Raw genomic sequence first — 20,764 nt, 5'->3', positions numbered from 1 at the left:
ACAAGTTCTATGTATGCATACAAGGCTAGCAAGTGCTTGGGATCAGGACTATGCCCAACAACCTATGCCCCAAACTACCAATGATGCCACCTGCTTTATCAAATCCCTCCCTGTTTGGGCAAGGTCTCCCTCCAGACTCACCCCCCCCATCCCGCCCAATTTTTCTTGTTATAATAGAAAACGATGCGCTGGGTTTGGGACACTCTCCCCATCCCCCCCCCAAAGTCCAGACCTTCTCTTCCATTTGGGTGTATTACTTTCCCCTCCATATATAGTGTGTTGCTGTGAGCTATTTTTAGTCCCTTTCGGGACGCTTCCTTTTTTTTCCTTTTCCTTTTTTCCTTTTGCTAATTTGGGATCCTTTTGCGATAGCAGAGCTGCTCCAAGCCAGCCACAAGCACCTTCAGATCTCTGCTCTTTGGGGAATGCCCACAAATGGTCAGCAACAGAATCAGAGGGAGGAGGGACCCCATTTGGACCCCCTCTCCTCCTACAGGAGCACAGAGTCCAAGGGAGAAGATCAAGGACGACCCTCCAGGAAATTCCAGCAAGAGTCCCAAAAGCCCAGGGAGGAAGTTAAAGCTACCATACATCTAAAACATGTTCTCCCCCTCCCTTAAAAAAAAAAAGATTCCTGGGAAATATGTCTTAGCCCCTTGGAGAACTACAATCCCAAGCACCCTTAACGAACTGCAGGTCCCACGGTTCTGTGGGGAAGGCATATGTGCTTGAAATAGGTGCTTTGCACTTGCTTTCAAATTTCCAGTGCTGCAGAAAAGAGCCCCCTGCACCCCACTTTTCCAGCCTCCATCTGGGTTACCCTTTGAGGTGGTGGATCTTTGCATGTTCTGATTGGGACCCCTTGCAAAAAGGATTCTTTTGAGCAATGGCACCACCATTAAAAAAAATAAATCAATAAAAATGTCATTGAGTGCAGAGGGGGGGGGGAGAGAAGGAGAAAGTTCCTTTTTCTTCCCCTGCCCACCTGCCACTGCAAACTTCCAAGGGAGCTGTTAAAACCGGTAATAGTTTAATTTCCCTTTTGGATTCCCTCTCTGCTCTCCATGTGGTTTTTATTCTGACCTGGATGGGGTTTCATCGCATCAGGCCCCGGGAGTTGAGCGGAGCCGTGCGGGTGTCAAAGAGGCAGGAGAGGGAGAGAGATCGTTTTTCAGGTCTGAAGAGAGATGAAAAGCAGAAAAGGGGGGAAGGCAGATTTAGCAGGAACAGGGAAATCTTAGACCTGGGAGATTCGGGATTGTACGGGATTAACTGCTTTTGACGGGGCTCTCGTGTTACGCCAGGGAGAGCAGTGAAACGGCAAGGAAGGAAGCCTTTAATGTTGCGGGCTGGTGGACATGGAATGTGATGCTTGTGGCGCACCAGGGTAACTGGGGAGGCAGGGGCGCAGGTGGATCCCCACGGCCATAGCCATCGTTCCTACACCTCTCAATAAGTCTGTTTGCCTCCCTTAAGGCAGAAGGGGTCAGTCAACAATAGAAGGGCCCTCCATCTCAATGCCTTGCTCTCATTTCTCCCAGTGGCCTCCCTCGCCCAGTTCTCTCTTTCTCCACCCCCCACTCAAAACCAGACCATTGGCTCGCTTGTGGTCTTGACCCAGGAGTAAATAACTGCCAGCCTGCAGCTGAGATGTCACCCGAGGGGCCTCTGCTTCCTGCAGGCACCCTCTTCTCCCCCAACCTCCCATGCATCATTTAGGCTTTAAAAAAGCCTTCTGCTGACATGGGTTTATTTTCGGGTCCAATACCAGCATGGGAGATGACTTTGGGAGCGGGCAGCAATAGGGGAGAGAAGGGGTAACTAGCCCTTCCATGCCAATCGGCAGTGGCTTTCCAGAATTTCAGACACAGGTCTCTCCCAGACCTGCCTGCAAATGATTCTGGGACCTTCTGCATGCAAAGCAGATGCTCTCCAACTGAACTGTGGCCCTTTCGTTAAGACATTAGGGACACTGGAAGCAGCCTTACAGGAAACCAGACCATTGGTCCATCTTTCTCCGTACTGTGTTGTCCACACTGGCTGGCAGCAGTGTTTAAGGCAATGTTCCCTGCGAGCTGCACCTGGAGATGTCATTGGGGATCAAACCAGGGACCTTCTGCATGCCAAGCAGGTGCTCTGTCTCTGAGCTATGGCCCTTGCTCTAGGAAGGTGCATGCTTTGGAGACCATAGAAAAGTTTTAGCAATGTGACTAATTTCATGACATGAGCCAAGGTGCGTCGCAACAGGAGCAATGCCACCATGCAAATATAGGGTGAAAGATTAGGAAACGGGTTCCCGAAGGTATGTTTTGGGTTAAAACGAGGTCATGAGCCTGGAAAACCTGAAGAAACGTCCCCTTTGGGTGAGCAAAAGCCTTTGTGAGAGTTGAGAGGAAGCGATGAGGGGGGCTTGAAGGACTCTTTGCCCACAGTAAATCTTCACTCTGTAGGGAGAAAGTTAGGTGGCTGGGGGGGAAGGGGAGGAAAGACGGGGGCATCCCAAGAGGTGGAACAGCCGTGTCAGCCCAAAGTTTGAATGAGGCCGCACTGGCACATTGGAGCAATCTTTATCTCCTCCTATGCACAGAAATAAAGTGACCTCCACACCGTCCTTCCAAGTGACCAGCAAAACTGCCTCCTAGGGCTCCTCGGGGGCCCATTTCTGGGCCAGAAGGCAGAATAAAAGTCTAAAAGGGGAAGAAGAAAGTAACATAAAATAAACGGGCAGGTTTCCGGAGCCCTGGAATAGGCTCCTTCTTTGAAATCCCTCATCCTGAGAAACTACAGGTTGCCCCAATTCCAAAGCAGCCCTCTCCCTCCCCACCCAGACCAGCATCTAATTGTAGGGCAGTAGTGGGGCACCTCCAGCCTTTGTACCCTACTTAAACCACGCCATTTGGAGCAAACCATGCCCCACATTTAACTCTGCTTGATGTCCTATATGGTGTCAGGCATGGTAAAAGTTCAAGCCACAGCTGCTGCAAAGGAAGCACTGGGAGCACGCAAAATCCAGCACCAATCAAAATTTTAAAATGCCACATTGGCCGCATGGTTTTGGACCGTGTTCCTGATATATCGTTTGCAGCCATGACTTGGATCAGACCCCCTTAGCACAACTGGAGAACTTCGGCCCTCTGGCGATTTTTCTGCTTGCCCTGACCCATTCACCATGCTGAGAACCGGGTGGGGATTTGAACCCTGCTCTCCCAGGTCCTAGTATAATGCACTAACCACTATACTCTCTGTTCCCACCCTGCTCCTTTACCCCATAGCCGTCCCCTAGCTGCCACCCCACCCATCCACATATATAGAGAAGGGGAGCTCGTGACGCCTTTGGCATATTGGCAGAGGCCTCACTTCCAGTAAAATTACTTTTTCTTCATATTAGGCCAAGACGAGAGTGCAGAGACATTTATGAAACTTTGTTTAATGTACTGAAAAGCCATCGGCTAGAACATTTAGGAAATTGATTTTCCTGGCATTGATGAACTCTTTTTATTTTACCCCAGTATTAATTACTTTTTTTCAAAAAAACAAATTAATTTAAGAGTCGTAAAACCGAACAAGTGAGCCAAATGTCGGTAGATCATGTTCTCTCTTTCGTCCCCCCCTTCTCCTCCCCTCCCCTCGCCCCTCCCCGCTACCAGCACCAGAGGGGAAAGGGAAACCCACCCCCCTTGAGTGACGCATCTTCTCTCTTTCTGTCACTTACTCCAGGGGAGGCCTCGTCTCTGCGGGACTACGCCGCCACCACCATGAACGAGTTCCTGGGCATGTTTGGCTATGATGACCAGAACATGCGGGACGAGCTGGCTCGCAAGATCAGCTTTGAGAAGCTAAACGCCGCTACCTCAGAGGCCACCGCCGCTGCTGTCGTGGCCACCTCCCTATCTGGCGAGGACGCCATGAGCAAGCGAGCCCGCCTCTCCAAGTACGAAGAGTACATCCGCAAGCTGAAGGCCGGCGAGCAAGTCCCGTGGCCGATTCACCCAGCTAAGACCGAGGAGATGACCACCAAGCTTGGCAAGGAGGCCCCGACCACCCTGGGGCAAGTGATCCGGCTGCCCACTCCCGACACCTCCCTCCTGCCGGAGACGAAAGCCACCATTTTGCCTCTGCCTTCCCCCAGCAGTTCCCAGATCCAAGGGCTGATGTCTCGGGCCTCCAAGTACGACTTCTTCATCCAGAAGCTGAAGACGGGCGAGAGCCTCCGGCCGCAGAACGGCAACACCTACAAGAAGGCCTCCAAGTACGACCTGGAGAACGTCAAGTACCTGCACCTCTTCAAGCCGGGGGAAGGGAGCCCGGACATGGGAGGGGCCATCGCCTTCAAGACCGGCAAAGTGGGGCGCCCCTCTAAGTACGATGTCAGGAACATCCAGAAGCTGACCCCGGTCAAAGCGCCAGCACCCAGCTTGGGCCCCGCCCCTCTCGCCAGCACCCCCAGCACCGCTCCAGTGGCCGGACCCGAGCAGCCAGTATCTTTGCCCTTCAACACTCCAGAGTACCTGAAATCCACGTTTTCCAAGACGGACTCCATCACAACTGGAACGGTTTCCACTGTTAAGTAAGTCTTCCCCCTTCCACCCCACCTCACATTCACCACACCTCCACCTCAAAGGGCAGGACAGGAAAATCCAGCAGCTCATTCCAGAAGGCCTCACTCTGCTTGCCTTCTGGATTAGCATGCAGGGGGATGGCTGAAGCCAGCTGCCAAGCATTGAGCAAGACTATCTAGAGCCCTGGTAGGTTTTCAAATTTTGGGGGGGTTCTCTCTCTCTCTCTCTCTCCATATCAGCCCCAGAAATCCAAGGCAATCGTATTTGCAGGGCCTAGGCCTTTGCAAGACGAAAGCTGAAACCAGCTCTTGCAGTCTTGAGTCTTCTTGGGCATAACAACAAGAACAACAAAAAGAAATCTCATGTAAGATGACTTGGAGCTTTTAACACTGATCCAAAAAAGGTCAAGAGAGGACCAGCTTGAGAAGTCCAGCAGCCGCAATGAGGCAACCAGTTTCATGATGGCAGCCAAAACATTGCAAGGGGGTGGTGGGGTGAGGGGAGGCCAAGTATTGGTGACATAAAACTGAAGGCCAGGCCTGACATAGACGAGCCAGATTGGGGTACAGGGCAGGAGACAGGTAGGGTGTTTAGCCACATTGTTGAAAGCAAGCTTGGGATTCACTCAAGGAAAGTGGATCCAATTGTGCCCAATGTAGAGTGGGGTAGAGTGGTGGCTGAAGGGTGGGCAATGTAGTGCCCACCAGCTGTTGCTGGGTTACGGCTTGCGGGCCATTTTGTCTTGCTGGTTGCCGAGGCTGATGGGAGTTGTAGTCAAACTGCATCTGGAGGTCACCACCCTCTTACAGGAAAAAAAAACCCTGCTGGCTATCTATGAGCAGCGGAGTCTAGTCCATGAGGGAGAATGGGCCACTGCCCCCCCCAACCTCAGCCTACCCCCAGCCAATCCCCGCCTGCCTTCCTCTTTATTCACAACCAGTTCAGGTGGTGTCTCTGCTTGTCATTGGCTCCACCTACAGTGGGTCTCCCTGCCTCCTACCCTACCAATCCCAATATACCCCAGCCATCACTGTCTTATGAGTGGCCCCCGTTGTCAGTGCCTGATTCCCCAGGATCACTAGATTCTAGCAGAGCTAAGAAAGCTTATCCCACTTAATCTCAGTGGATCAGTCCCTTAAGGTCAATGTGAGTCAAGTGAATCTGGAGGGTAAGTTGTGTCTTGCCCAAATTTCTTGCTGTGTGCCAAGAGACCCAAACACAGTGCAGCTGCTTTGCGTGCAGAAGGTCCCAGCTTTGATGTCAGAATCTCATGTTTTCATTTTATTTATAAATGGAACCGGGAGCAGGTGACGGGCAAAGAAGTCTCTCCGCCTGAAACCCCAAAGTGCTGCCCACATTGCCAGCTGCTAGCGTTGTTCACAAGGATGAAGCATTTTGAATGTTGCACTCCAATCTTTAGGGATCTCACCTAGCTTAGGACTGATATTTTACCTCTTACACCCCATGACCATGGCAGGGAAGTATCTGCTAGGGCACGAGTAACTATTGCAATTCTGATCCTGTTCCTGCACATAGTTTATTTCTGCTTCTCTTAACGTTGTGCACCAGGCCAATCAGGTGGCCACTTCACTGCACAGCCAGCTGTGAGACACCTTGAGGTGTGTTCCTTTTTAACAATGCCAATCAGCCCAGAGTTAATCAAGGACAGCCAGGTGTATGGCTGCCAACTTATAGCACATTTGGCTCCCCATCCCCCTTTCCTTTTTTACTCTTAATCACAATCCCAGCTCTGCTTCCTTCCTGCCTTTCATCCTCTCACACTCTCTCTTTCCCTCGTGGTTGGAGGATGAACCTCAAGTGTGCTCTCTGCTCTGCCCACAAGACTTCCTTGGGATGGGAGGCGATGCAGGTGGTGGATGGGGAGGCGAGAGAAGCCACAGAGGTTTTATGCTGAGTGTCTGACACAGTTCCCTCTGTGTGCTGTGGATTTGTGTGACCGTCCTCTTGAGAGCTGAGGGCATGTCACTCTGGTGTGAAAAGCAGGCAGCTTTTTCCTCTTTTTCTTTTCTACCTCACATGTAGAAGAGACGTGTGGCTTTTCCTTCTGCCCATTGGGCAGCCTACCTGAGCAAGCTCAAAGTTGGGTGGGTTGTGTTGTGTAGCAGGAGCCCCACAGTTCAAAGGGGGTTACCTTCTAAGTCTGGCAGCGTGGAGACATTATGAGACACACACTACCTGTTCCCCCAGGTGTTTTCACCTCCCTCCCTCACCTGCTGCAAGCAGTGGCTGCCAGAGTCCTAAGGCAGGCATGGCTGCTGCCTGCATTCCACAAAATAGGAGGTCCAAGGGGCAAGAAGCAGGACTGTTCAGCCAGGGGGACAGTTCAACTCAGGACCCCAGTTTTAAAAAGTGCTGAGGCCCTGGAGATCTGCTGCTAGTCAAGAGTACAGTATTAGGTCTAGGAGGACATATGCAGTCTGACCTTTTCTAAGGCTGCTTCCTCTATTCCTAAGTTCTGAGCAACAGTTTTTTAAGATGGTGCACATTCTCCTGGGATTGGTGCCTAAGTTCAGTTCTTTGGCTCCCGAACCTTCCATCCAGAAAACTTCAGGGGCTCACCAGTGATTTGTTCAGCAAGTGAACAAACATGCCCTGTGTTGCATTTAAATATATATATATATATATATATATATATATATATATATATATATATGCGTCACACATCATGCTTGTGAACCAGCCTTTCATACATTCATCCATTCCAGAAAAGAGAAGGCCATCTTTTTGAAAGAGGGGGCTTATGGGAAGATAAATAACGAACTGGGGCTAAAGTGAGTGCAGCCAGGGACTAGGAGATGCACAGGCATCTCTCCTTAACAGCAGCCAGGAAGTACGAGATGCATACGTGCCTCTCTCCCGGGCATGCCATTGTCCTTGGATGTTAGGTGTTCCACGAGAGAGAGAGGGGGCTTGGAGTGTGTCCTGACACCACCTTGCGCTAACCATCTCTGCCCTCTGTGTGTTTCTCATTAGGAACGGATTAACCACTGACAAACCAGCTGTCACCGAAGATGTAAATATTTACCAGAAATATATTGCCAGGTAGGCTGATTTTCCCCGCCCCCAACCTTGGGTTTTTCTCGGGAGTGGGACGGAGGGGGCTGTGGGACAGAGAACCGGGCAGGGGCGAGGGGTGGGGGGTCTCTGTCTGTCTGGGTGAAATGCAAAAAGCCAGTTGCGGGAACTGAGTCTTTCCATTTCTCTCTGACATCCACACTGACTTCCCCACCACCAACTTTCCTGCTGAAACCTCACCCTTTACAAAGCCTCTCCCTGATTCTTAGAGTAGAAAAATCAGCCATCTTGGCCTCCAGAGGCTTGGACCTTCACTCTGTTTAGGGATGAAGACATAGCTCAGTGGTTAGAGCACCTCCTTTGCATGCAGAAGGTCCCAAGCTCAGTCTGTAGCATTTCCGGCTAAGGCTGGGGATGTCCCCTGGCTCAAACCCTAGAGAGTCACTGCTGAAACCTCACCCTTTACAAAGCCTCTCCCTGATTCTTAGAGTAGAAAAATCAGCCATCTTGGCCTCCAGAGGCTTGGACCTTCACTCTGTTTAGGGATGAAGACATAGCTCAGTGGTTAGAGCACCTCCTTTGCATGCAGAAGGTCCCAAGCTCAGTCTGTAGCATTTCCGGCTAAGGCTGGGGATGTCCCCTGGCTCAAACCCTAGAGAGTCACTGCTGATCAGTGTAAACAGCATGGAGCTAGATGGACAAATGGCCTGGCTCAGTATAAGACAGCTTCCTATGTTCCTGTGTCTTAAGGAAAGGTCTGTGGCTTAGCAGCAGAGCACCTGCTTTGTGTGCAGAAGGTCCCCAGCATCTCCCATGAGGATCCTACTCTGCCTGTGGCCCTAGAGAGCTGCTGCCAGTTGCAGTACTGGGCTAAATGGGCAAGCTGTTTGACCTGCTATAAGGCAGCCTTCGGCAGTTTTTGTTTCTTGAGAGAGGCCTTTTCTATCCATTCATTTCCCCCCTATCTATTCATTGTGGGGCTTATCCAGAGTCTCCTGTGTGAGTTATGTGTTGAAGGCCAAGGCTGTGGGTTCAGCATAATGAATTGTACCCCAGGTTAGTCCTGCTCTGAAATTAATGGGCATGACTAATTCAGCTCCATTAACTTCAACGGGTCTACTCGGAGCAGGACTTGGTTGGTTGCACAACCCAAAGGTTCCCCCTCCATTAGCATAGCACCGTGGGATGGATGTATTTGTCCAGCTTTGCTGTATTTGGCTGGCTGGCTGGATTTCTCAGTTGACATATTTTTATTATTTGGAGACGTCGCAATTAATTTGTCTAGGCAAATTAGCCGCCGTTTATTTTCATCTGCCTAGAGAGGCGGTAACGCTAGTGCAATGGAACTGTAGAGGTTATGGCCACGGCCGTTTGGCATCCTCTGCCTAAGGAGACGGACCAGGGATGGAAACGCCAGCTTGGAAGGCAGGCTGGGGTTGAGGCTATGCTAAGGCCGCCCATCAAGACTCCATCGGGGGGGGGGACCCTGGTGAAACCCTGATGAAATGGTGGCAATGGCTGCCAGGAAGGCTGCAGCCCTTCATTGGGAGCAGGGAAGGGCCATAACTCGCTGCTTTGCATGCATAAAGTCCCAGGCTCAGTCCCCAGGTAGGGCTAGGAGAGACTCCCTGTCTGGAATCCTGGAGAGCCATTGCTGCTTGTCAGTAGAGAGAGTTCTGAGCTAGACGGACCACTGGCTGGACTCCGGGACATAGGAAGCTGCCTCATACTCTGTTCCTATGCCAGCCTGCAAACCTGGGGCTGCAAGTGGCTCTATGGTTAATTTCATTTGGGTGGCAATAAGGAAAACAGGGTGGCAGTGAGAGGGAGAGAAAAGGGTGTGGCAGAGTGAGAGAAGGGAGAAGTGGCAGAGAGAGATGGGGCAAAATAGAAAAGGGGCTGGCATTGGATTCAGACCCCACCCATTTTTGACTTTTAGTCCCACCCACTGCCAGCATGTGGCCCCTAAGAATTTACCCCTAAGGGAGTGCAGTGCTTAGCAGAAACAAAGGTTGTCCGTAATCTAGGAGGTGTGGAACCTGCCATGGTCCATAGGCCTCGCTGCTCTCTTCCAGGCTGGTTTTTGTCATTGTTCTTATTTGTTTAATTTATATCCCAGCCTCCCTCCCAAAGCATCCAAGAGTGGCTTATCAGCCTAGGAAACGGGTGGGCAGGAGGCAGAGCTGCATTCCTAGATTCCTGGATGAAATTCAGGAGGTGGCAACTGGTCAAACACAACAGGAAAAGGCCCCTCCTGAATTAGTCCATTAGAGTCTCTAGTCTGTAGCAACTCAGGTGCACAGGTCATCATATAGTTAGCAGGGTATTATAGCCATTTGTCTCTTCCTCCTTGAGCCACCATTTTGCACCTTTGATGCCCTCTAAGCCTGAACTAGGGAACAAAATACCCAACCCTCTTTATTGCCTTTTTCATTTGCTGTGGGGTTTCTGAAGACAGGTGATGTGGCTGGAAAAAGTCTATACTGGCTCTTAAGAGAGCCTCACTGTCCTCCCTGATCAAACAGGGTTTTCTGGGTTTTGAAACAAGATGTACAAAAGCAAACCCCACAAAAATGCCTACAAGAGGCAAAAACCCCAAGAGTGGACATGTCACAAAGTATACTCCCGTCTTCCATTCTGACTTCAGGTTTGTGAAAATGTCTGTAGCCGTAAATGATTAAACCATCCAGATGTTGTTGGAACTCCAACTCCCATCAGCCCCTGCTAGCATGATCAGGAGCCAGGGGCGATGATGGGAATTGTAGTCTAGCAACATTAAAGGGCCAAAGGTTCCCTACCCTTGTCTTAGCAGACACTAACCAACAGGATTGGGTTGTAGCCATCTAAGTTCTACTCAGAGTAAACCCATTCAAATTAATGGAGTTAGTCATGTTTCATAATTTCAATAGGTCTGCTCTGAGTAGGATGAGCATTGGCTGCCACCCATTGTTTTCAGAATATAGCTGAAGCAGAGTTGGTTAGTTTCCATTCCTTTCCCTCTTTAAAGATCAGGATTGGTTCTAATCTACATTAGTGGCTTGAGAGTCATAAAATCAGAGCAATGTTTGTTGTCCCAGATGTACAGATCTGAAGCAAAAGGCCCACACACTTATACATAGGGGGAACCCCTACACACACACACACACACACACACACACACACACACACACACACACACCGCTTTCTCATACTAATTTTTTTACTCCCCCCTTCCTCTAAAATCCTTCTCCTCAGGGGCCTTAAATCACACAGTGGAGCCTGCATGGCTATAAGTTATAAGCTCATTAGTTATAAGCCTGTCTTTAGTCAAGATGAGGAGAGGGGAGGCCTCTCCTTTGTGGACCGAACTGGCAGGAGGTTTCTCTTTCTTTCCTTTCCTTTGTGCACAGAGGGGATGGTAAGATGGAGGTGGCGTGCTTCCTTCCCAGCCACCCTCCTTGAGGTTAGTGAGGTGATAAAGTCAGCCAAAGAAACTACTCACCTGACAGTACAAGTTCCCTGTTGCAAGTAGCACCTGCTTGGTATTTATGTACTTTGTTTTAGGAAAATCTCTAGTGCAACAACTCCCCTTCGTGCAGCTTACAGTGTGCCGCATTGCAATCTCATACGGCAATTATGAAAAAAGGATGGAATCCACACTATAAAACATCTTTCCCTAGTGTGCTACCCTCCAGATGTGTTGGTGGGAGTTGTAGTCCAAAATGCCTGGAGAGCACCAAGTCAGGGAAGGGTGGTTTTGAAAGCCACAAAAACATTGGCTGCCTCATTAGAGAAAAGCCCGCTGGAATAAAAGTAGCCATGATGGGTGAAAAGCAGCTAGGGGAAGCTAGGCCAGCCACATTTCACGGAGCAAGGTGTTCCATAATTTGGGTGCAGCCACGGAGAAGGCCCTAGCTCTTACCCCACCCAGCTGTTCTTCTACACCAGGCAGTGCACAGAGCAGGGCCTCTTCTTCTGCGGACAGGGTGGTATATCCTTCCCATGCTGTCCACCTCCTGTTTATAAATCAATGGTTTTCTTTGGCTGCAACCCAGGGGTGGGCAACATGATGCCCTCCAGATGTTGGATGGCTGCAGCGCCCATCATCCCCAGCCAACCTGGCCAATACTCATAGATGATGCGATTTGTAACCCAGCAGCAATTGGAGGGCATCACGTTGACTACCCCACTATAATAGGAGCCACAAATTTGGGCCCCAGGGCTGAAATATGAATCTGTTAGGAACTACACAGTGCCCTATCATCAGGATTTTCTTTGCCTTGACAGCTCCCCTTTCATTGGCTGTAGTTTGCCTCTTCCTTCTGATGTAATGTTTCCGTTTTTATGCCTTCATTAACTGCTTATCACAAGTAGAGGTAGTGGCCATGAGCTTGGATGGGGTAAATAGTAATAATCAAGATGAATGGTTTGAGGCGAGATCTACCGGGAGATAGCTAAACAGAAAGTGTCCATGTTCTGAGCTGGGCCGGCCCTATCATTAGATGTTTTGAAAGGGCAGCAAATTGTTTGTTATTGAATTTATTATTGTTGCGCTTCTGCTGTTAGGGATGGGGAAATGTGCTTCTCTGCCTTAAGTGTCAAGACTACCCTAACTGCCCTTGGATACTTGGATACTCTTGAACCTTGTTGGCAGAGGGATGTCGGTGGGCAGGGAGCCATTGGCCAGCACTTAGTTGAGAGGCAGCTTATACTTTAGCTTATATATTTGCTGAACTCCAGAGCTATATTCATTTATTTTTAATCATTTTATCTAACAAAAATTATATGCCACTTACTAGAACAAAAGACCTCTAATCATCTTCTCCTCGGGCTGCTTTTCATCAGAGGATTTGTTTGTCCCTTAAACCAGTCAGTCAAGGAGTTTGCGTCTAGAATCGCATGTTCTAGGTTATGACAGCTCACCTATTCTTGATAGCCAGACACTTGGATTTAATTTACATGTGGGTGTTCTTTCTTTGGGGGGGGGGGTTTAAAGCCCTAAATTAAAGGAGCAGAGGTAGAAAGAGGTTGTGTCTGCGCAGCACAATTAGTTTAATGAGTTCCTTAAGAGGCACTGCCAAAAGCTGCCCAGGGACGCTCCATCGCTGTGTGATCAAAACGGATCCTCTCTCTCAGGTAGTTTGGGGTTTGTTTGGGCTCCACACTTTCCTCTGTATATTTGCGTTTCTTTTTCCTGTGGAAATAATAATAATAATAATAATAATAATAATAATAATAATAATAATAATAATTTATACTGGCAGATGGTTCGAGGGCCTTGCTTAAATATCTGTTTACATGAGCTCCCCCCACATTGCTTGTAATGGGGGTGGCTGGTTGTTAGCTGATGGGATTCCCCCCCCCCTTCCTCCCATCATGCACATCATCGTTACAGAGTAATGAGTGTGTAAATGCTCGCTAAGCATGCTGACTTCTGTATTTATTATTTTTATTAGTATTTATTTATCTGGGTCTCTCTTAGCAGCCCTTGCCAGATCTGGCAATTCAAGGGAAGGAAACAAAGTGCTTCTCTCGCACATCTGCCTGTGTTGGGGGCTGGACACATCTGGCCATGAGCATAGTGTGCAAGGGTTTCACTTCCTCCCTGGCTCTCTCACCTCTACCTGTTTTCAAGGGATCCCTTCTCTGATTTGAGAGCTTATTTAAATTAAAACTGGTTCGGTCCACATGTCCAGGCTAGTCAAATCAGCTGCTGGAGGAGAGCTGGCACCCACTTCGCTCCCCCTCGGTTCTTTGGGCTCAGCATGTTTGGCTTAACACAGGGATGTGGGATCTTTCACCCTCCAGGCGTTTCTGAGCTACAACTCCCACCAACACCCCTGGCCATGCTTGCTGAGGCTGATGGGAGCTGTAATTCAGCAACACCTGGAGGACCAAAGGTTCCCCACACCTGTTGCCCGCTCCTGGGATCACGGTTAAACTATCTGTTCCACAACCATGACCTGTAAGCTTAGAACAGACCTTAAGTATACTGGGGCAGCACAGAGCAATTGCCATCTCCTCCCTGGGAGCCTGCGCATTTGTACGAAGCGTGGAATGCGAACACATCCACTCAAATCTGCAGAGTTATAACACATGGGCTCCAATGTTGAGGGACCACATACCAAAAGCGCATCACTGCACTTGCATTGGTTTTATTGGCTCTCTACCAGCGCCAAAGAATTTGGACGATTTTACTATAGTGGGGGTTCTCTGTCAAAAATCCTTAGTTTTCTCCATAGAATTGCATCTTCCAGGAATCCTTGAAAAGAGGGAGTACCCGCTAGACATTTCTGTCGTGTAGGTAATGCCTTTCAAGGCTGTCCATAGAATTTTGGTAATTAATAGGTCAGTAGTAGAGCATCTGCTTTGCATGTCCCAAGTTGAGTCCACAGTGGCACCTCTAGGGAAAGACTGAAACCCTGGAGAGCCTGAAACTGCCAGTCAGCATAGGGAACACTGAGCTATATGAACCCAATAGTCTGACTCAGTATAAAGTAGCTTCTAATGTCCTTGACACTATCACTAATACAGGAGAATCCTTACTTTGATTTTTCTACCGTGTGCTGAAGAGACAAGCCACTTTGGTGCATAGAGAAAATTTATCACTGATGCTCCGATTGTTATAGAAGAATACTAGAGAGTAAGGGGTTTCTTTGAAGTTTCCACAGCATGCCCAGTTCTGCCTAAATCTTAAAGTTCAGCTTGAAAGGCTGCTTGCCTCCTTGGCAGCACAGTGGTGGCATCATTGTAGATAGGGGGTTTCTTTCCCCATTTTATCCTTGGACCATGCCTGTCAAGTAGACTGGGCTAAGAGAGAGGGACTTGGCCAAAGCCATCCATGACTTGGTCTTACAGAGATTTGTAGACAGATCTCCCCAGTCCAAGTCAGACACTCTGGGCTGTAGCCAATACTAGCCCTACTCAGTAGACCCATTGAAATTAATGAGCATGACTAACTTAGGTCCATTAATTTCAATGGATCTACCAGTTGACCTAGGGCTTTCCCAACATCCCTGCCTTATCTGTTGAGAAGCAGGAGCATGAGAGGGTATAGCTCACCTGCAACCTACAAAATCTCCCCCCACAGCACACCTTGCTTCTTCTTTGTCATTATGGCAAGGGGGTGATTTTGTGATTGGAGGGAGACTTGTCATTCTGGATGCAGACAGAGAGTCTTGAATGCTTATGTTCATGAATAAACAGGGTTGGGGTGCATGGGGGCATGTGGAGGGCAGTGAGTTTTACCATTCTGGCTGCATATATTTAGATATAGATATCAATATTCTTGATTTTAAAATGGTTGTTACCCAACTCTGAGCGGGAGCAATTTATAAATCAATCAAATCAAATCGATTTTATTTATTTTTTTGCACAGGCACCATTAATTTTCCCTTCTTCCTTTGATTTTCATTTATTTAATAATTTACCCCCTAATTCTCTATAAATATTTCCAAAAGCAGCATATTTGCAAGGTCCAAATATGGAAGAGATCGAACATTAACCATCCATCAGTCAATGACAGGATGTCGCCCAAATGCCTTTTCTGCTCTTAAGATGGCAGGAAGGTTGTGGGGAGGCAGGCTTGCAGACATGGGTCTGCCACTGGTAGCTAAAAATAAAAAAATAAAAAAATTCAGGCCCCGCATGGCTCAAGGGACCTATCCTGGCTGAGACACAGGCCTTCCTGGGAGTCTGAGCTTTACCCCTGATGTGAGACGTCAGCTGTTTAAAAGCGCAGGCCCAAACCCAGGTCTTATGAGTCTGAGTTCTCAAAGGTGATAACGGCAGCCTGGCAGAAGTGCAGCAAGGTACCCAGCAGAACCGAATCCTGGCCACTGTGAGAATAGGATGCTGGACTTTGGCAGGCACATCTTACATTCTTAATGTAATGGTGGTCAAAGTGTAGAGTCTGATGAAGAAGGAGGTTAAGCTAACACCCAAACTCCTCAGGTAGCTTATAGCTCTTTCAGTGAACAGGTGTGCTTCATGCAGCCCTTACCTCATCCTTAAGAACAAGAGAGAGAGCTGCAGCCCCTGCTCTCCTTTGCTTCTGGGACCTGGGGTTTTATTTGCAGGAAACCAGGCAGAGGGCCTTCTTGGTGGTGGCGCCCGCCCTGTGGAATGCCCTCCCATCAGATGTCAAAGAGAAAAACAACTACCAGATTTTTAGAAGACATCTGAAGGCAGCCCTGTTTAGGAAGGCTTTTAATGTTTAATAGATTATTGTATTGTATTTTTCTGTTGGAAGCCGCCCAGAGTGGCTGCGGAAACCTAGCCAGATGGGCGGGGTATAAATAATAATATGTTGTTGTTTTGTTGTTATTATTTACCGTATTTTTCCGTGTATACGACTATATTTTTTCCTAAATTTTTGAAGTTTAAAATAAGGGGTCGTCTTATACACAGATAGTGCATAGTGCATTTTCTTAATTTTGAGTCCCCAAAAATAGGGGGCCTCTTATACACAGAAAAATATGGCCTTTTCCCAAATTACGTACCACTTGGTTGTAATAAAACCTCTAAGCGGTTTACCGAAACACAAAAACAAAAGTGCCCCCCCCTTAAATTTTACCACTTAAAGACAGTTAAAAATCAAAAGAGATGATAACAGACGTCAGCATTCAACATGTCTAGACAGGCTGGCTTTAACAAACACATTTGAAGCAAGCACCAAAAAGAGCCCGGCAAAGTTGCCTGCTTGGTGTCAACAGGCAGGGAATTCCAAAGTGCAGGAGCTGCCATGCTAGCAAGATTGCCTTCTTACAAATGGGGAATGAATATTGTGAGGCATCTGTGATGCTGTCAGTTCCACCGATCAGAGTAGTTGAAGTGAGCATTGCATGGGGTCAGGCGATCCTGCAAGTATGACCATTGCCATGTAGCCACTGTGCATTCTTGTGGCTCCTTTGCTAGGATCCTCTCGCTGCTCCACTGACCTTTGGGAGAAGACCCACACATTGCCAGTGCTCACAGCACAGCCTGGCCATTCACTCTGCAACCATTTTGTCTGCACAGGCAGCTTTTTGAAGTGAGTTTCGTTTCCATATATTTGAAACGACAAGCCTGAGGAATACTTTGTGCCAACGTTTCAACTTTCAAATGCCAAAAATGAGGGGTGCTAAAAATTGTACCTTGACTTGGGACTTCAAAAGATATTTTGGTTAAATTAATATAATTTAGTTTTGCTTGGCAAGTAAAATGTGTGTAAAATTGCACAGAAATCATTAAAAATGGTAGTATTATTATTTTTGGCATTGCCTGGCATTTTCAGAAGGTGAAATTAAAATTATTTTGTTTTCGGAACGCAGTTTATGTGCTTCTTCGTCCAGTGTAGACTTACCAAGCTAAATGTTGTCCAATCACAAAAATAATAGATTTTAATTTTGCACACCCGAAAGCATATTTTTAAGGCCCCCTCATTGAAGAAATTTGCTAAAATTAAGTTTCAGCCCCGTAAAATGGGATGCCCTATTGTGTCAGTCACCCTCCTGGGTTGATCAAATTGTGTTTGCGGTCTGCCTTTGGAAGTGGGGGGGGGGTGCCTTTGCGACGGTGTGCAAAATGAGCAGGTGTGCACTTGTGTGCAAGCTTTTCTGTTTTGAGGAGCTAAACAGATGCTGGCCTTTAAAAATTAATAAGTTTGAACTGTTTCAAGTGTCAGAAAGAGCAGAGGAGAAATATAACCCTTTAGCAACCTATTAACAATGGGAGCATCGACCGGGGAAAATTCCTTTGCCCTTGATCCCCCAATTCTTCAGACCAGTTCCTCACCCCCAAACACACACGCCTCGACCCCTTGACATGATGTGCCGTTGCTGCTGATCCTGTTAAATTCGGGGATAAATTGATTTTTGCCTGCTAGTCACACTAACCTTCCCCATCTACCCCTCAACCATGGCAATATCTGGTGTAAAGTGAGGCTAGCCCTTATCTGCCAGTGCAGTGCGTGGGTTTCCTCTTGGAGCAGGGTTGGGATCTTTCTGGCCAATGAAAGCAGGGCTTTCCCTGGAAGTTAAATTTGCATCCTGTCATTTTCAGCCCACCCAAAGCAGCTGATGATTTAAATCAGTGCTTCTCAAACCTGGGTCCCCATCTGTTGTTGGACTACAACTCCCATCATCCCTGACCACTGGTCCTGCTAGCAAGGGATGACGGGAGTTGTAGTCCAATAACAGCTGGGGACCCAGGTTTGAGAAGCACTGATTTAAATGAGCAGTAGCTAAAAGTGAATATCAGCAGCTGAGTTATACCGTCCGAGTCATGCCATGGGGCTATCTGGTTCAGTGCTGCCTGCACTAACTGGCAGCAGCTCTCCAGCATTTCAGACAAGAGGTGTACCTAGAGATGCCGCAGGAGATTGAAACTGCTGCCAGCTGCACACCAAGTAGGATCCCTAGCATGTCCCTTCCCTTAAGACATAGGAACATAGGAAGCTGCTATATCCTGCATCAGCATTTTGCCCTATCTAGCTCATTGCTGACTATACTGCCTGGCAGGGACTCTCCAGGGCTTCAGGCAGAAAGTCTTTCCCAGCCCTACCTGAAGATGCCACTGGGGAATTAACCTGGGGCCTTCTAAGTGCCAAGCAGATGCTGTGCCACTGAGCTATGGGATTCCTTCCTTGGTGGAAATGGCCCACCACATGAATTCGAACAGTGCTGTCTGGGAGTGCCTGTGAATCAGCAATTTGTGGGGCTCCCTGTCCTCCCTGCAGCTATTTCCTCTCGTGTCTTCCGTCAAGCAGAAATTCTTGCCACACTTCAGTTGGCGCCAGCGGTTGGCATGTCCTGTGGGGGTCGCTGCATGGCGTGACGGATGGCTCTTCTTCTTGGCAGAAGGCACTCTCCTTAATTAGCTCTTCGGCTGCCCTCATATCCCCCAGGGCACAGTGGTGGTACACCACACTCAGAGAGGGCAAAAAAACAAATATTTCCAAAAAGGTCTGGCAGCCACCCCTGAATTAGACATGAGAGAAGTGAGTGAGATGAGGGTGGTGGCATGAGGAACCTGTGGCAGCAAGGCAAGGATTTCAGACCCCATCTGCACCATACATTTAATGTAAGTCATGGCTTCCCCCCCAAAGAGTTCTCAGCAAAGAACTGTAGTTGGTTAAGGGTGCTGAGAGATGTTAGGAGACACCCCCATTCCCCTTCCAGAGCTAATTGTCAGAGTTCCCTGGGAAGAGGGATTGATTGCTTAAATTCACTCTGTGAACGGTAGCTCTGCGAAGGGAATAGGGATCTCCTAACAACTTGTGCAAGTAAATAAATAGGTACCGCTCCAGCGGGAAGGTAACCGGCGTTTCCGTGTGCTGCTCTGGTTCGCCAGAAGCAGCTTTGTCATGCTAGCCACATGACCTGGAAGCTCCCTCGGCCAATAACGCAAGATGAGCGCCGCAACCCCAAAGTCGGTCATGACTGGACCTAATGGTCAGGGGTCCCTTTACCTTTAACAACTCTCAACACCCTTAAAAATGACATTTCTCGGGAGTCTTTGGGGGAAGCCATGACTGCTTCAAGTGGCATGGTGCTGTTGTATATGTCAGGTGCAAATGTGGCCTCAGTCTCTTATGTAAGAGCAAGGCAGGCAGAAAAGGAGCAGGAATCAGGAGTGCAGAGGCAGGACCCAGAAGCACTTCTAGCAAGGCAGCTGCAGCAAATGTCAACAACCAGGGAGACGAGTGTATAGATAGCTAAGGAGAATAGGGAAGGGCTCGCCAACCTTCTTAGGCCTAGGGGCACATTTGGAGCAAGTGCTGTGGGAAGAGATAGAGTGCATGCACACGCTCACATACAGTTTGCTTTTCCAAGGGATTTGGGTAAAAATTGGATCCAGTAGAATTATTCTGAGCAGCTGGTATGGCTCAAGTAGAGCATGAGACTTAATCTCAGGGTCGTGGGTTTGAGCCCCACATTGGGGGAAAAATTTCCGGCATTGCAGAGTTGAACTAGATTACCCTTGTGCTCCCTTCCAACTCTTCTATAATTCTGTGAGCCTTGAAGTACATATACAGCAGAAAGAGGAAGTGGGAAAGAGTGTCACTCTTCCAACTTTCTCCTTCAGCTCTTTTCAAGGCAGAAAAGGGTAACCACTTTATACCACCAAGGAGACAATGGGTGAAGGAGGAAGATCCAGTGGTGCTAAAAGTTTTTGTTTAATTGCTTAGTTTCTTAGCAATGCCCGTCTCTTCTGACAGCTGGTTCAGGGTGCCTCTTCTGGACTGAGGAAATGATGTAGTAATGAGAGCAATGATCATTTGTTTCATGACTGATACCTCCTAAAGCTCTGCCACCCATGTGGATTGGTGGGGCGCAGAATTCTCATATGAAATGTTGGGGTCTGATGGCCAAACAGCACCCTCAATGCCCTTAGCGGGGTTAGAAAGGAAATAGATAAGGCATATTGGAACACCTGTTTCTCCACTATTTAGACTGTCATTAACAGAAACCTTCTGGGAGTCGGGGCCCAATCCTGCCCAGATCAAACACCGGGGTTTATTAAGTCCTTTGGTGACAATGAGCAAGAGTTAAACGTGCTTAACCCCCACCCTGCCAATTGTAATGAAGGGTTGCCTGTGGTCACGCCTCATACCTCTTACTATGGTGTCCTTGGAATAGAAAGAGGGAAGACCATAAATTGATCATGCTGTTATTATCATCACATCTCCTGAGTGCCATCTAGATCTTTCCAATCAAGATGTGTTTCCGCCAGTGGTGTAACCTGAGTTTAAAACCTCCATGGGTTTTCTCCCTCTGGGGCTGTAGTTGTAGACGGTGGCAGTGTTATCCTCTCCCTTGCATCCTCAGTGCCCTGGCAGAGTGAGGGCTTCCTGGGATTCCTTGGATCGAGCCTTGATAGGATTTAAAACCAGGTGAAGATGGTTGGTGATGCAGACTAGGTGGGGAAAGAGCCTGTTTCGCAACCCTCGTGAATCCTTTGTCCCATTTTGGAATCTGAACAAAAAAGAACTTAGTTTACCTTTTGTTCCCAAGGCCAAAATTGCTATTTTGTTTTGCTAAAGTTCATCTCTCTGCCACTGCTCAGGTTTCTCAGTCACCTGCTTTGGCGTATTCCTGATTCCTTGCAGTTCTTTCTCCTCTCCTTCTTTCCTCCCCTGGGAGAGGCATGTCTGCTTCTGGCATCTGTCCCCTTTTCTGCAAACGCCGTGGCAAAGAAGTGATTTAAAT

The 20,764-nt window shown here is 48.3% G+C and overlaps 1 protein-coding gene across 9 annotated transcripts in view; it reads left to right on the top strand.

Annotated features, from left to right (window-relative positions):
* The window catches only part of CASZ1 (castor zinc finger 1), a 298,840-nt gene that overhangs the window by 238,893 nt on the left and 39,183 nt on the right, over window positions 1-20,764 (top strand). For 8 of the 9 annotated variants that reach the window (XM_035120501.2, XM_060276240.1, XM_060276237.1 and 5 more), the window contains 2 exons: window positions 3,718-4,567; window positions 7,554-7,622. In XM_035120501.2, the coding sequence (XP_034976392.2) occupies window positions 3,718-4,567; window positions 7,554-7,622 (919 nt within the window). The remainder of the gene's footprint in view (window positions 1-3,717; window positions 4,568-7,553; window positions 7,623-20,764) is intronic. The other variant, XM_060276238.1, reaches the window with a different exon arrangement.

The sequence above is a fragment of the Zootoca vivipara genome, chromosome 6 (genome assembly GCF_963506605.1).
Source record: "Zootoca vivipara chromosome 6, rZooViv1.1, whole genome shotgun sequence".
Taxonomy (NCBI): Eukaryota; Metazoa; Chordata; class Lepidosauria; order Squamata; family Lacertidae; genus Zootoca; species Zootoca vivipara.
This window is presented reverse-complemented; position numbering and strand designations above follow the sequence as displayed.